The following is a 13048-nucleotide window of genomic DNA, read 5'->3' on the forward strand; positions in this document are numbered from 1 at the left end:
AGCATCATAAGGGCAGAAGTACCTGAGTAAGGCTAGTGAAAACCAAAATAAGTTTCCTTGAACAAATTTCTAAACGACATGACTAAATTCTGATAGAAATTTATAATTTTCACTCGCATTGGATTAAAAGTTATCATGGTATGGACATTGAATTACTCAGAGTACAAAACAGATGCAATAGGCATATTTTATGTTAAACTTTCGCCTTTGGGCCTTCAAACATCTCTAAGATTGAGCATTGTTTAAAGGAATATATCAGGTAAAAGGAAGTCAGTAAGAAATTTGAATTTGTCCTCTAAAATAGAAGTACGCGGCAAAGGAGAAAGCAAGGGACAAACAATTACATTTCTCTAGACCAAGGTTCTGCGACAGCTGGAAAAACGAAACAGGAAACGGATGGAGATGTCTAGATCTTCCAAACAGAACAGAAGGCTATTTTTTGGATCATGTGAAACATGACCAAGTTCATGAACTTCTTATTTTATCATTTCAAAAAGAGTTCATGAGATTGGTCATGCCGCGAGTGATCCCAAACACTCGTCAGGACCTTAAGTACCCTTGATGATCTCCATTCTCAATAAAAGGATAAAACAGGAAGGAGTTTAGATTCTAAAACAAGTATGTCAATACAGATCGGCAATGGCTGCTTTATTTATTTCCACGCCATGAGGAACTAATATCAGTTCAAATCCATGTGAGGAACTGAATCATCTTGAAGCGAACGAATAAGCTTCTACCACAGGAAGTTTACTTGAGATGACGTCGGGGAGTTGTCTTCGTCATGTGATGGCGAATGACAGTGTCGACCCTCATAGGTTGTAATCACCATCCGAGGGTCCTCTGCCAGTCGCTCGACGCGCTTCTTTACATGGCAATTATCCTGCGTGCAACGATAATAGCTCCTGCAGATTAACAGTAATACAAGATCATAACTCGCATCTTCAAAGAATCTCTCTCTTTCTCTCTGAGCTCATCGATTTGATTGTTCACTAAAAACATTCCTGAAAAACACAAAGATATCCTGGTTTGTTTCCTGAGCTTCTCGAGTAACTCTACCTTGACTAATAGATTTTGAAAGTATTGCAGTTTAATTTCCAGAACATCATATTCATGACCTTGCAGAGAAACATTCCCATCAACGATACACAGTAACCAACTAGTTATAGAATATATTACGTGCTTTCATTGTTGGCAGCGCATTGGCGGACTCCGATGAAAGCACAGTACTCAGCTTTGCCTTGAATCCAAGGAATGCCTGATCACGAGAACATAGAATCGGTATCGGTCTTTCAAGTCCTGTGAACTTGGTGACTTTCACAATTAGCCATGAATTGTGCTAGACGCTCTCTCTCTCTCTCTCTCTCTCTCTTAGTTGACCATCTTTTTCCAGCTGGATGATGGAAGACACCCTCGAAAGAACTGCGCATGCATTGTTATCTGACATCTACGTAGATCCTCATTTTCCCTCTAATCTCAGGAGTTGTGTTTCTTTACTTTGTGCGTTCTGTGGGACTGGTCTAACTGCTATTTATTTACTTTCTTTCAGAACAAAAAAGTAAACTATCTACCAATGATTTGTTCATGAGGATCCGGCAAACTTGTGATTTCCGATTCACGAGGCACCTGTAGCAGATCAAAAGCGCTAACGAACTGCAGATTGTTTTCATAATTTAGGCAAACACAAATGCAAAATGGTGCATCGTACCACCCAAAGTTTTGATGTCTATTTCAAGATTAAAGTTGATAATCTTTCACCTATAAGTGCTAGAAATTCTACATGACAGTGTGTATCTAGCACGCTCCAATTTTGCTACTGCAAGATATAGTTTCCAAACTAGCACAAATTCACACAACATGAAAATGGTAAGACAAAAGAAACCCATGTTGAAGATCCCTTCCTCACTTCTTTTCCTTTGAATGAGAACTTGTACACAACTTTCAGCATATGCCCTTAAAAAACCATAGGAAGAAAAAGTATCTACTACCAATGATAACTAAAAGACATTCTAGCTAGGAAGCCCACAAGGCTCTGATCATCCGATGTAAGTGACTTGAAGATCAGCCGTTGGCCGTCTATCACAAGTTGGAGACCAATATAAGCGTCTACGTACAAATGCAAGTCAAAGCTGCGTGTAATATTTAGATAAAGGTCTTCGAATTCACCAAACTTAAGAGCACCAAGTTCCACATGCGTAAATTCATTGAGGAAGGTAAATAAGGCAATCTGAGATAAAACTGTGGCTTTATTCTTTCCTTTAATTGGTTTATGTAGGTTAGGCAGTCCGCAGAGATTAAGAAACAACTAGAACTGCAGGAATCTATGCTACGATACTCGTCACTGATAGCAGTTTAAATACTCAGTCAATAAATTGAATCTACCTAATTACAGATTAAAACATCTTCGACAGAAAAAGGAAGGAAGCGCCGACAAGAGTAACCAACCTCGAGGTGCTAAAAAACCATATCGACTTCGAGGCACTATTTGTTTCAAACACTGTAAATCTTCATTTCCTAAACTCCAGAAAATTCATATTTTCATTATAATTATAGTTAGATCTTAGATTGTCTATCTAGTTCTGCTTTATCTCACTTAGTCTAATATTATCACACGAAGGAAAGGCGCCTAAAATATATACCATTATTGGAACACCATAATGTTCCAACCTATATCACTTTTTGTAGACAAAAGAGCACCCTATCGAGCACCTCTACTCTGCTGAAAACCACAACATTGTTCTTTTTCTTCTTCTTTATCTTCATTCAAACAGTGCAGGCAGAAGAAAAAGAGAACCGAAGTGAGAAAAAGGAAAATGATGGATTTTGCACGTTGGTGCGCTTCATGGACCAAGAGAAAAAAAGTCATGGAAAGGAATATCTTGTCCATGGAAATACATATTTGGATGGAGCATGCAGAAACACTAGATAGTCCCAATCATAGAACTAGATGCAGCCACATGATCTGGCACGCGGTATCTGCAGGCACACATAAACATGCACACGGCAGACACGCCTAAAAGGATATAAGATGCCAACTTTGTGAAAACCTCAGCACAGGAATTCCAGGGAAACTCGGTCCCAGCTAGAACAAGGAGCAAGTGAAGAACGATCATGCTTTACAAGCATGGAAATGATCCTATTCTCTTTATCTGTGTAATATTATTTTATTTCTCTTCTTTTCTCAATGACTTTCCAACTTCTTTCTTACTGCTTCCTAGTGCAGTTGGTACTAAAATTAATGCCCGCCGTTAAGAGACAAATGAAGAAGATTATAAAATGCTGTAATCTGCCCATGTTATTGAATCAGTACCCTGTACATCTTGTTTTCACATTCAAGGGGAGTTGCGAAGAATCTACCGGTTCCCGACGATGATCTTCTGTTACAATAAAGCTGACAGGACAGCAGCTACATAAAAAGAAAGAAAGGAAAACATTGGCCGTCCGCCCTCATGTAGGACTCGTTTCGATCTGTGATCAGCATTTTGAACCAGCCAACTAGCCAAAATTACTGTGCATAAGTTCCCTTCCAAATGCATGATACAAGCCGGTGCCATAATTAAATCAGAAAACATTGAAAGCAATACAATAGGGTGCACCTTCGAATAGCCCTAGTCTCTGTGAAGACTTGCCTCTAGGGATTTGGAAGAATCCACAGAATAATAGTACGGTAAAGTAAGTACTTGAAAAGTTTATACAGAAGGACTAACCATGAAAGAGTGAACATGCCCTTCTTGGTAGGCAAGTCCTCTTCTTACCTAAAATAAGATTGAGTTGGTGATTCTTTGTCATGCTAATGAAAGTTTCCATTTACTAGAAAACGGGTATAAATCAAATCATGCCTTAGAAGGACTGTAGATGCCTAGAGATGGTCAAATAATTCAGTAACTCGTGAAGGCCCCTTGCTGAAACAGTTAATGCAAGAAGCAATCCGATGACAGATCACTTCTTAAAATCTTATGTAGAGAAACTGTATACATATACGCTCTGCCAATAAATTGTAGACATACCCATGACTTTTAAATGATTATATGGAGGGTGAAATAAATGTATAAAGTTGAGGTTGGACGAGAAAGAAGGTGATTGATGTATACCTGGGGTGCTGCGTGTTCTTCACAATCTTTTGCCCATACTTTCGCCACTTGTACCCGTCGTCCAAGATGTCAATGTCACTCATGGTCTTGAAGCAGAACCTTGGTTCCCTCACCTTCCTCCTTGCCTTCACCTTTTTCATCTTCAGAGGCATGGGTGCTAGACCAGAACGTTGGTCATGATCTTTATCATCAGCATCCATGGCGGTCACCCGTCTAGGACCGCCTGCTGCCGCTTGATCCCCCACTTCCCCTCCCCAAGACCTGCAAGTCAGAATAGAGCTCTTTTTTCGATGAATTGATCAAGACCTTAATTTCTTCCGTATCCACACAAATTCCACGCATGGGGTTGGTACAGGTTCCTTCTGTGAGGAGATGTATTGGTTTGTTTCTCTCACAACGAGAGAGAGAGAGTGGTGCGCACAACAATAAAATATTGCAAGTGCAGACATTCTTCTTGTATATTCTTGGTTGCAGTTATTTTAGCTCTGATGATGGTTGCTTAATTTCCATTGTCATCATTACTGCGTGCACCTGTGAAGAACTCTAGTGTTCTGTGTGTGTGTATGTATGTGTGTGAGAGAGAGATTACCATTTCTGCACATTAGAGGCAACAGAAAGAACTTTAGCTGCCATGGGAATGGTAGTAGTGCAACCAGCAGCAGAAGCACCGCCGTTTCCAACTTTATGGAGACCCAAATGGCCGATTGGACTAGACTCACGAGTTTGGTGGTGATGATTCATTGCCATACCTCCAGCTACAAAGCAAGCAGCAGCTGCAGCACAAGAAGGAGATAAAGAAGAATGGTGATCTCCTCCTCCTCCTCCTCCTCTGACGAAGATGCCGGTACCGTTACCCATCAAAGGCCCGCTAAGTGCCCTCAGAAACTGGTACCCATCGGAGGACGAAGGATCGGATCCCTCGTAGTACTCCTCTTGTCCCTCGAACATCTCTCTCTCTCTCCCCCTCTCAACGACGATCTGATGAACAAAACCAAATTAGAAACACTACCTCCTTTTTTCTCTGGCTCAATTGTATTGTGGAGGAAGACCACAACTCTCGCTCTCTCTCTCTCTTTAGCTCTCTCTTTCTCTGGTTTGCCAAAGTCTACCTAGATTTCTCCTTCTTTCTTTTTGTGAAGGGACTCATGGTTATGGCTTTCTATTGCCAGATACAGACCTCTCTCTCTCTCTCTCTCTCTCTCTCTCTCTCTCTCTCTCTAATCATTCTGAATTATGGTAAAAAGGAAGGAATATGGGGAGGGAGGGGGAAAGAGAGACGGCGATCATTGCTGGAGTTCAGATGAGTACATAATAATAGAACAAAACCGGTCGTATCCCTCCTCTTAGATTTCCCTTTTCCTGTTCTTCTTTCTGCTTCCGTAACACCGTTCTTTCATTTTTCTCATTTTCTTCTTTAAGCAAACAAAAATGTGCCCATCAATCATGATGATGAATGTGGTGCAGTCTCCCTCTTCTTTCTGGCGGTGTAAGGCCATCATTGACCAGAGCCACCCAAAAAAAAAAAAAACTGACCCTTCGCCAAAAAGATTGCTACCTTTCTCCACTTCCTTCTTCCTTTTTTTTTTTAATTTTAGTTTCTGCTGTAAATTTCTTGTAATTGGTATTTTGCCTCTCAAGCATGCTCTGCCGAACATATAATGATGTATGTATGTACGCTTTGTCCTTGAACGTCCTAAGATCCTTTTCCTTTCTTCTTTTTGTTTTTCATTCCCTGCATTTGAGTTGCCTTGGCTTTTAGTCCTTCCCAGCATCTTTTACTTTCACCGAGTCACTGGAGTGGAAGTTCCTGCGCTTCCACCGGGCGTGGGCTCTACGTTTTTCCACGTACTTTTATTTAAAGCGAAGATATAGTCTTCAATTATTTTCCGGCGAGCCGGAGCACAATTCAAAAGTTCCACATTCCTCCTGCCTCCAAGTTCTTCGCCTGCATGGAAGCTTGAGTGAGCAGCGAGCCGCTTTCAAATTGACTGAATATCTCTGCCTTCTGTAAACCAAGAGAGTAACACCCACGGCCGGGCCAACTATACTACGTCCAATTAGTTTCTAATTACTTTTAATGAAGGATTCTGGGAGATAGGTTCCCCACCATTTCTTAAGAATGAATCATACGTACATGACAAAAAGATGCACAAAACCAGGAGTGACGAGGATGCCATGCATCATTTATATATGTAAGTAGAAAGCCAAAAAACTAAAGTTGCTAATACAACAACTCCTCACAAGTAATAAAAAAAACTAGGCCAAGAAAACTAGTTTTCAATTACTTAAAACATAAAAATAACAAAAAAAATCTAATTACATCTTTAGGCTTGTCCTTCTCTCTCTGTTGCCGAGGAGAATTTGAGTAATTGTTAATTTGCGACTTTTTTTTCATCTCAATAATCTGCGTCTGCTTTCATCCTTTGATTTGTTTCAGGGAATTTTGTATCCCAGTGGATAAACAAAATTTCATTTGCGTGGTAGCTAGCAACCGTAGACCGTTAATGATAGCGGTTCTAGGAACATAGACGGATGACAGGTGCTTTTTTGACGTCTTTCGTCCATAACTATTGTTAGCATCAGATTTTATGACCTAAAAGCGCAAGATATCGACTTTTATGTTGAAATGTCATTTTTTCGTTTGTGGGTTTTGTGCTAATCTCATGTTTATGAGGATGCAGTTTTGCTTTGTACTCATTAATTCTTATGTGATAATGAAAACTGCTTTATGTGGCAGCCATGAATGTAGGAAAACATTGTTTTCAAACAACTTAAATCTTTATGTTTCTTTCTCTTTTCTCTTTTTCTTCGGTTTCCTTCTCTCTTGGTGTGTCAAGAGAGTGTGAGAGAGCTTAGTTGCTAACATTTTCAATCCTTGAATCAATTTCTGCATGGACTAAACTCTTGCAAAGGTTGGCATAAGATTACCAACAAATTTAGCCTGCCTATTAATCTGAACAAGGACTTTTGAAGTTCCATTTTGTTCACATACTAAACTCAACAAGGCTGGAGCTGAAAACAATAATGCCAAGGAAATTTTTTCGTAAGAAAGAATTACGTTTTCAACTTTTGAAGGGAAAGAAGGTCGTGACTGTTAACGGTTAGCCCAAACTCAAGCAAGTACAGCTCTAAACAACAAGGTACATTGTCAAACAGTTCTATTAGAGATCGTACTATTAAATATTTCCGAAAGTTGTGAGTAATAAGACTTATAGTTTCATTTCAAGTCAAACATCAAGGCTGGGCGCCCTGTCGCGGTGTCTCATTAGTGCAGAGACTCTGATTGCAGGTGGCAGACGAGGCCTGATATATATATATATATATATATATATAAATATATACTGTCAGGCCAAATCCGACCTGACATTTTATCACATTCTTACACTCAAACCAGAGACCAGGACCTTGGTCTTAAACCCCATAAGCATGTCGGACCATAGTGCTCCTGCCCGCATCAAGGTCAGGTATGTACGACCCTTTTGCTAACATATTTTTAGAGAGAGAGATATAGAGTGAGATTAACTTTAGAGCTCTTTCCGGTGAATGGAATGAGCGAGACGTTACCCACTCAATTGGAGTGATCCCCAAGACTCCTCCACTATTAGGCCCTGGCAGGTCGGGTTAGCCCACTTAAAATTAAAAAATATATATTTTAATATAAAAAAATATTATATACTTAATTGTAATAAAAATATTATAATTATATATAAAAATCAATAAAAATAATATTTCAAATATTTTATTGAACCAACATAACTTAATGGAGCCCACTCCATCTCGGTTCCTTTTTTGGCATCCAAATCAGGCTGAGTATCGGGCACTAGGTATCGAGTAAGGCTTATGCATTCTCCAAACTCCAGGATCCTAGGCTGTGCTGGGGCTACGGTGACCAATAGGAAAAAATAAAATAAATATGTGTTATATTTTCTATGAACATCAATTCATATGTGGTTGCACTTGTAGTCTCTTAAGACTTAAAAATTTTGTTAAGTATATATATTAGTTTCTTCATGCTGCAATCAGCTAAAATGAAAGCAGTTATGTTTTTTTGCATGAGCATGGTAGATCAAACTAGCATGAGAGTTTATATTGGTATGGACAATCAATTGCATTCTCTCAACTCCCACACACCCTTCTTATTAAATCAACTAAAACAAAGGAGATGAAAAGGAAAAGAGAGATCAAGAAAGCAAGCTTGTTAAGAATGTTTACAGTTTTGCATGAGTAAAAAGAGCATTTCATCCTATTGTTTAGTAAGTCGAAAGCATTTTTCCCTTCTCCACGCCTCAAATTACGTCGTAGTAGTAGGTCGCTTCCAACTATTAACATAATAAAGTTTAATGGGATTACTATTTAAACCAGCGACCGACTGCCTACCAGATCAGAGTCTAGGACGCCAAACACTCTCAAGAATGTTTGTAGTCAAAACTTGCGAGAGAAACAGGGACTCATTTTTTGCTTTTCGTTTTAAATCAAATGCTTCATGACATCGTCGCAAGGCGAACTGCAGGGCCCACGCGTCCGTGCGAACGCAAGGCATTGGCCTCCCGCCCGGAGACAAAGCGGGCGGGGTGGGTGCGACCGGAATCTCACCGCCGGTTATTCTCCCGGAAAACTGTGGGCCCCGCCCCTTGCGTCGGCCTTACGTCATCATGACGCGGCCGGCCCATGTTCTACGGCCATCAAGCGGCGTGGACTGGCCCCGCTTGTATCCGGGTCGAGGCGCAGTGTGACCCGAAATAGTCAGATCCGACAAGCTCAAACGGGTCCAGCCTCTGCGGATTTCAATTTTCAAATGCCCGTGACGTCCCCAGAACAGATGCTCCTGCAATGGATAGGATGATCCAGATTGAGCTGTTGGGATCAGAATCATCACGTTTCGTCCGATCTGGTATTTGGAAGTAAATGTTTTAGGTGATCGGTAGATCGAGTTGACCAGAATCGGAAAACAGATCTCTGGAAAATTAAAAACAAAAATTCAAGAAAAATTAAAATTTCCATAGATATAATTTTTTTTTTTTTTTTTTTAAAGGAAGGTGAATCTGAGATAGGGAAAACGTTAAAAATAAGAAGGTATTAACGCCGTCACAGGGTAAAGTTGCAGCCTTAAAGACAAATTGTCTTACAACTAAGGATGAAGTCTTTTACAACCATGGCATGCTTTTGTGCAATTTGTTTAATCTTATTAAGGATCCAGTATCCTGTTACGTTCCAATATGGTGTGTTAATATATGTATGAGCTCAAATCCGCCGGCCAACTTGAGCTCCATTTAATCATCGCCCCTTGATGCCTTTATATATATATATATATATAGAGAGAGAGAGAGAGAGAGAGAGAGAGAGAGATCATGAACATTCAAGGTAAGGGTCAATGCGTAATGCCATGGGTTTCCATATGTAACACTTTCATATGGGAGAACAAATACATGAGATTAAGGATAACGCTCAAATATTTGAAAGTGTAGATGTGATATTACAGTTGGTTGTTTTCATACTTGACTTTCAGGTGAGCGGAGAAAGTCCACTGTCCAGCAGAAGGCCAATGGCCCCTGTAGAACCTCTTATCCTCTCAAAGTACATGGTTGATTTTCGATGCTTGGAAATGTCACCGCCAGCACACTTCAAGTCATGCAATGGTGGCTCTCCTTTTGCAGCATATCAAGGATTCGAGCCTATCGGTCTCCATCCCATCTGTTGTGCCAACCCCATTAAGGACCACTTAATTGTTGACGATATTGAAAGTAAGTCGAGAGGTTTTGGTAACTTAGTTCAATATTGAGATAGATCATAAAAATTGATATACCAAAGTCAAATTCAGCCTTGACCTGGAACCTGAGATGTACGCATGTTGTGCCTCTAAAGGAATGTACTGAAACACCTTATGTAAAAGGATTAGAATTGTAGTCATATAGTCACAATATTGAAAACCTTTGGAGGATTCTAAGTATTGATTAACATCACAAATCGTCTTACTTCTGTCTCAATCTTATTGGCATACGACAATTCCTAGTCTTCATACATGACTGCAGTGGCAGAGCCACATATAGGCTGGTGTGGGCAGTTGCTCACACCAGTTTCTCAATTTTCTTTCATTTTTTCATTTTTACATTAAGATCGTTTAATATTTGTTTTATTATATATGTAAATGTCCACTTCAGGTATGAAAACCTGTGAATCAGTGCCCCTCCATAAAATTGTTTTCACTCCGACCACTTTATTTGGAGGTGTTACTCCTTCCAAGGCAAAGGCTCCTGCATATGTGGGAACTAACATCTGAATATTGAACTTCATTTTGATACTAACTCGAGTCAAACCAACTTGAGTGTTTGACGGCTAGCAACCTCCCTTCTAGCCAGATTCCTCATAACATATAAACATTATGAACCAACAAAATTAGTAGTGTTGCGTTGATATTTATAAACAAGTCAAGAGTTATCAGTACTAGAAGTGAACACGAGCTGAGTTGGGCCTCAGGTTGGCCAGCTCCAGCCGGACTCAACTCATATTGAGCTTGTCTCAAGCTCGGTCAAGCCTAATAAGGTCGGCTCGAGCTTGACCAGTCTAAGCTCGTTTACATGTTGACGAAATTTCATAGCATGTGTCGGCGAGCAGAAACTCGTTTAACTAAGCTTGGCTTCTCAACGGTTTTGATTCTTCCAGCTCGTTTCTTCACGACAGGGCTCCGTGGCTGCCACTCCCACAGCTGGATGACCGAGAGAGAGAGAGAGCGAGAGAGAGAGAGAGAGAGAGAGAGAGAGAGAGAGAGAGCCTGACCATTGGGCCGGCCCGATTAAATTTAAAAAACTCAAGTTTAAAGTTGAGTTTGAACTCGACTCATTAATAAGTGAGTCAATCTTGACTCAAGTATTTTTCAAACGAGTCCGAGTTGACATGACTCATTGTTCATTCCTAATCAGCATTTATATAAGGCTACTATTATTTTCCTTGCTTATAGTGTTCGTTATTGTCTTCCTTTCAAACATGTATTCAACAATCAGATCAAGTTAATTTTCAGCATTTTAAATTATCTATATACTTATTATATATTTGCCCTCCTACCGTTACATGCATGAGTTCATCTAGATATTAAAATTTAGAAACTTTAATTTGGCATCCTTCATGAAACTTTAATTTTTGGTTTCGCCCCTGTCTCAGCTTCAGACCAACGTCAAACATGCTTACCCAACTCAAACCATCTTTAAATGAACAAGAAATTTAAAGATGGGGGTTTGACTCTTGGACCGCAGAAATTGTCATTTTCTTTAGAGGATTGTCTAGGCTCGACCCAAACATTCATTCAGCTTTTAGCTTCTAAGATTGACTTGAGAGACACACTTTCCGCCCCAAAGTTTAGGACTTGTTTATAAAACAATGTTTTAATCTCCAATAAACCTGCCTCAATCTTTAAGGCAGATTCACAGGATACTCATAAAATGTCTTTGCTGTCAAGATTGGCTCGAACTCGGACTCATTAGCTTTAAAAAAGAGAGCTAGCTTGCCCTGACAATATCCATGGGCTCTCATGAGATCCTACTTGGCTTTCAAATTTGAATGGAATAAGTTTGCATATGATAATGTGACTTGGAAGAAAAGAGAAAGGGATGATAAAAGGGAAGGGATATGATGAAGAGTGGCCAAGTGCATCATTTCTTTTTGTCTGCAACTAGGAGTGGTGGCACTGTCTGTCCTCAACAGTAGAGTTAGTGAAACTGGCCTGCAGTCATTCCCTTTTCCATTTGTTCCTCTAAAAATTTACCAACTTCACCTTCTTAATTCATGTAAAAACTGTGTTATATATATATATATATATATATATATATATATATATATATATATATATATATATATATATATATATATATATATATATATATACCACTTAGTTAAAAGATAAAAGCTAGACTCACAAAAAATAATTAGTAAAGTCATGTTACGCAACATAACTTTATGGATATGATCTTAGATGAGCAGTGTGTTAAGTTAGTCATTTCAAAATTTTAATAATGTTTTTTAATAGTAAAAAGTGCATCACTCTTGTACCATAGAAATTTTTTATAGTAAACAAATAAATATTTTACAAAAAATAACTTGAATAAATCAAACATGATTTATATTGAATTGATGTTTATCAACACGTCAGGTCAGGATGCTCAAATTTTGTTAATAATAATTGTTAAGTGTTAACATTAAATTAAAAGGACCTTTTATATATATGTATGGCAAGTATTATTTATGACAAGTACCAAGTGTAGACCTAATGATAAAATCTGTGCCGTCTTGAAAAGAGCATTTTTTCCCTTTATTTTTCTCGAAACGTGGTGACTGTTATTGAAATTTTGATTTAATTAGTAATTAACATAATTGTAACATTCACTGCAATTTAACTGAAAGCTTATCAGGAGGGAAATAAGCATAAACCAACTTACTCCTGGTTTGCAGTTTGTAAGAAAAGCTTTGGCACATACTTCGAAGCATTAGGCTGTTGATAAATGGTAAACCAAGTAGCTTATATTATATACTTTCCAAATTCTTATTAAAAAAGAAAAGGAAAAAAAAGAAAGGATTTGTGGTGTCACGGGATTGTGGTGACCATGAATTCCGTTCAACCATTCCAATGATTACTAGTCGTCTCACCTTTTCGTTTGTGTGGTAGGGTTTGTGTGGTTGAATTGTCGATACATTGCCTTGGATGTCAATGTCACTCTCTTTTCCTCTCATACACATGATACACACCTTTCATGTAAAAAAAAAAAAAACTAGCAGTAACTTTTTTAATTCCTCAAAAAAAAAACTAGCAGTAACTTTTTTAATTCCTCTCATACACACCTAGTAACTTTTTTAATTACCAAGGTTCAACAGTTTTATTTTTGGTTTCTTGTTTGGCACTGCTTCTCGCCAACAGATTGTGAGAACTTGGCTCATTCTTCGAGGTTTTGAGCTCATCTCGGGACTTTCTGTTA

At 38.9% G+C, this 13048-nt stretch overlaps 1 protein-coding gene across 2 annotated transcripts; it reads right to left on the reverse strand.

The window, feature by feature from the left end:
* Positions 1-543: 543 nt before the first annotated feature.
* On the reverse strand, positions 544-5395 carry LOC116250465 (probable WRKY transcription factor 56). Of its 2 annotated transcripts, none has more exons than XM_031624094.2 (3): positions 4678-5387; positions 4089-4349; positions 544-902 (listed from the first exon to the last, which is right to left on the reverse strand). In XM_031624094.2, the coding sequence occupies exons 1-3, from the start codon at positions 5034-5036 to the stop codon at positions 734-736; spliced, it is 789 nt and encodes a 262-aa protein (XP_031479954.1). In that variant the 5' UTR covers positions 5037-5387; the 3' UTR covers positions 544-733. The 2 variants fall into 2 exon arrangements, with proteins under 2 accessions (XP_031479954.1, XP_031479962.1); XM_031624102.2 differs by having other exon boundaries at positions 752-880; positions 4678-5395.
* Positions 5396-13048: the final 7653 nt, after the last annotated feature.

This window comes from Nymphaea colorata, chromosome 1 (genome assembly GCF_008831285.2).
Source record: "Nymphaea colorata isolate Beijing-Zhang1983 chromosome 1, ASM883128v2, whole genome shotgun sequence".
In the NCBI taxonomy this organism is placed as follows: domain Eukaryota; kingdom Viridiplantae; phylum Streptophyta; class Magnoliopsida; order Nymphaeales; family Nymphaeaceae; genus Nymphaea; species Nymphaea colorata.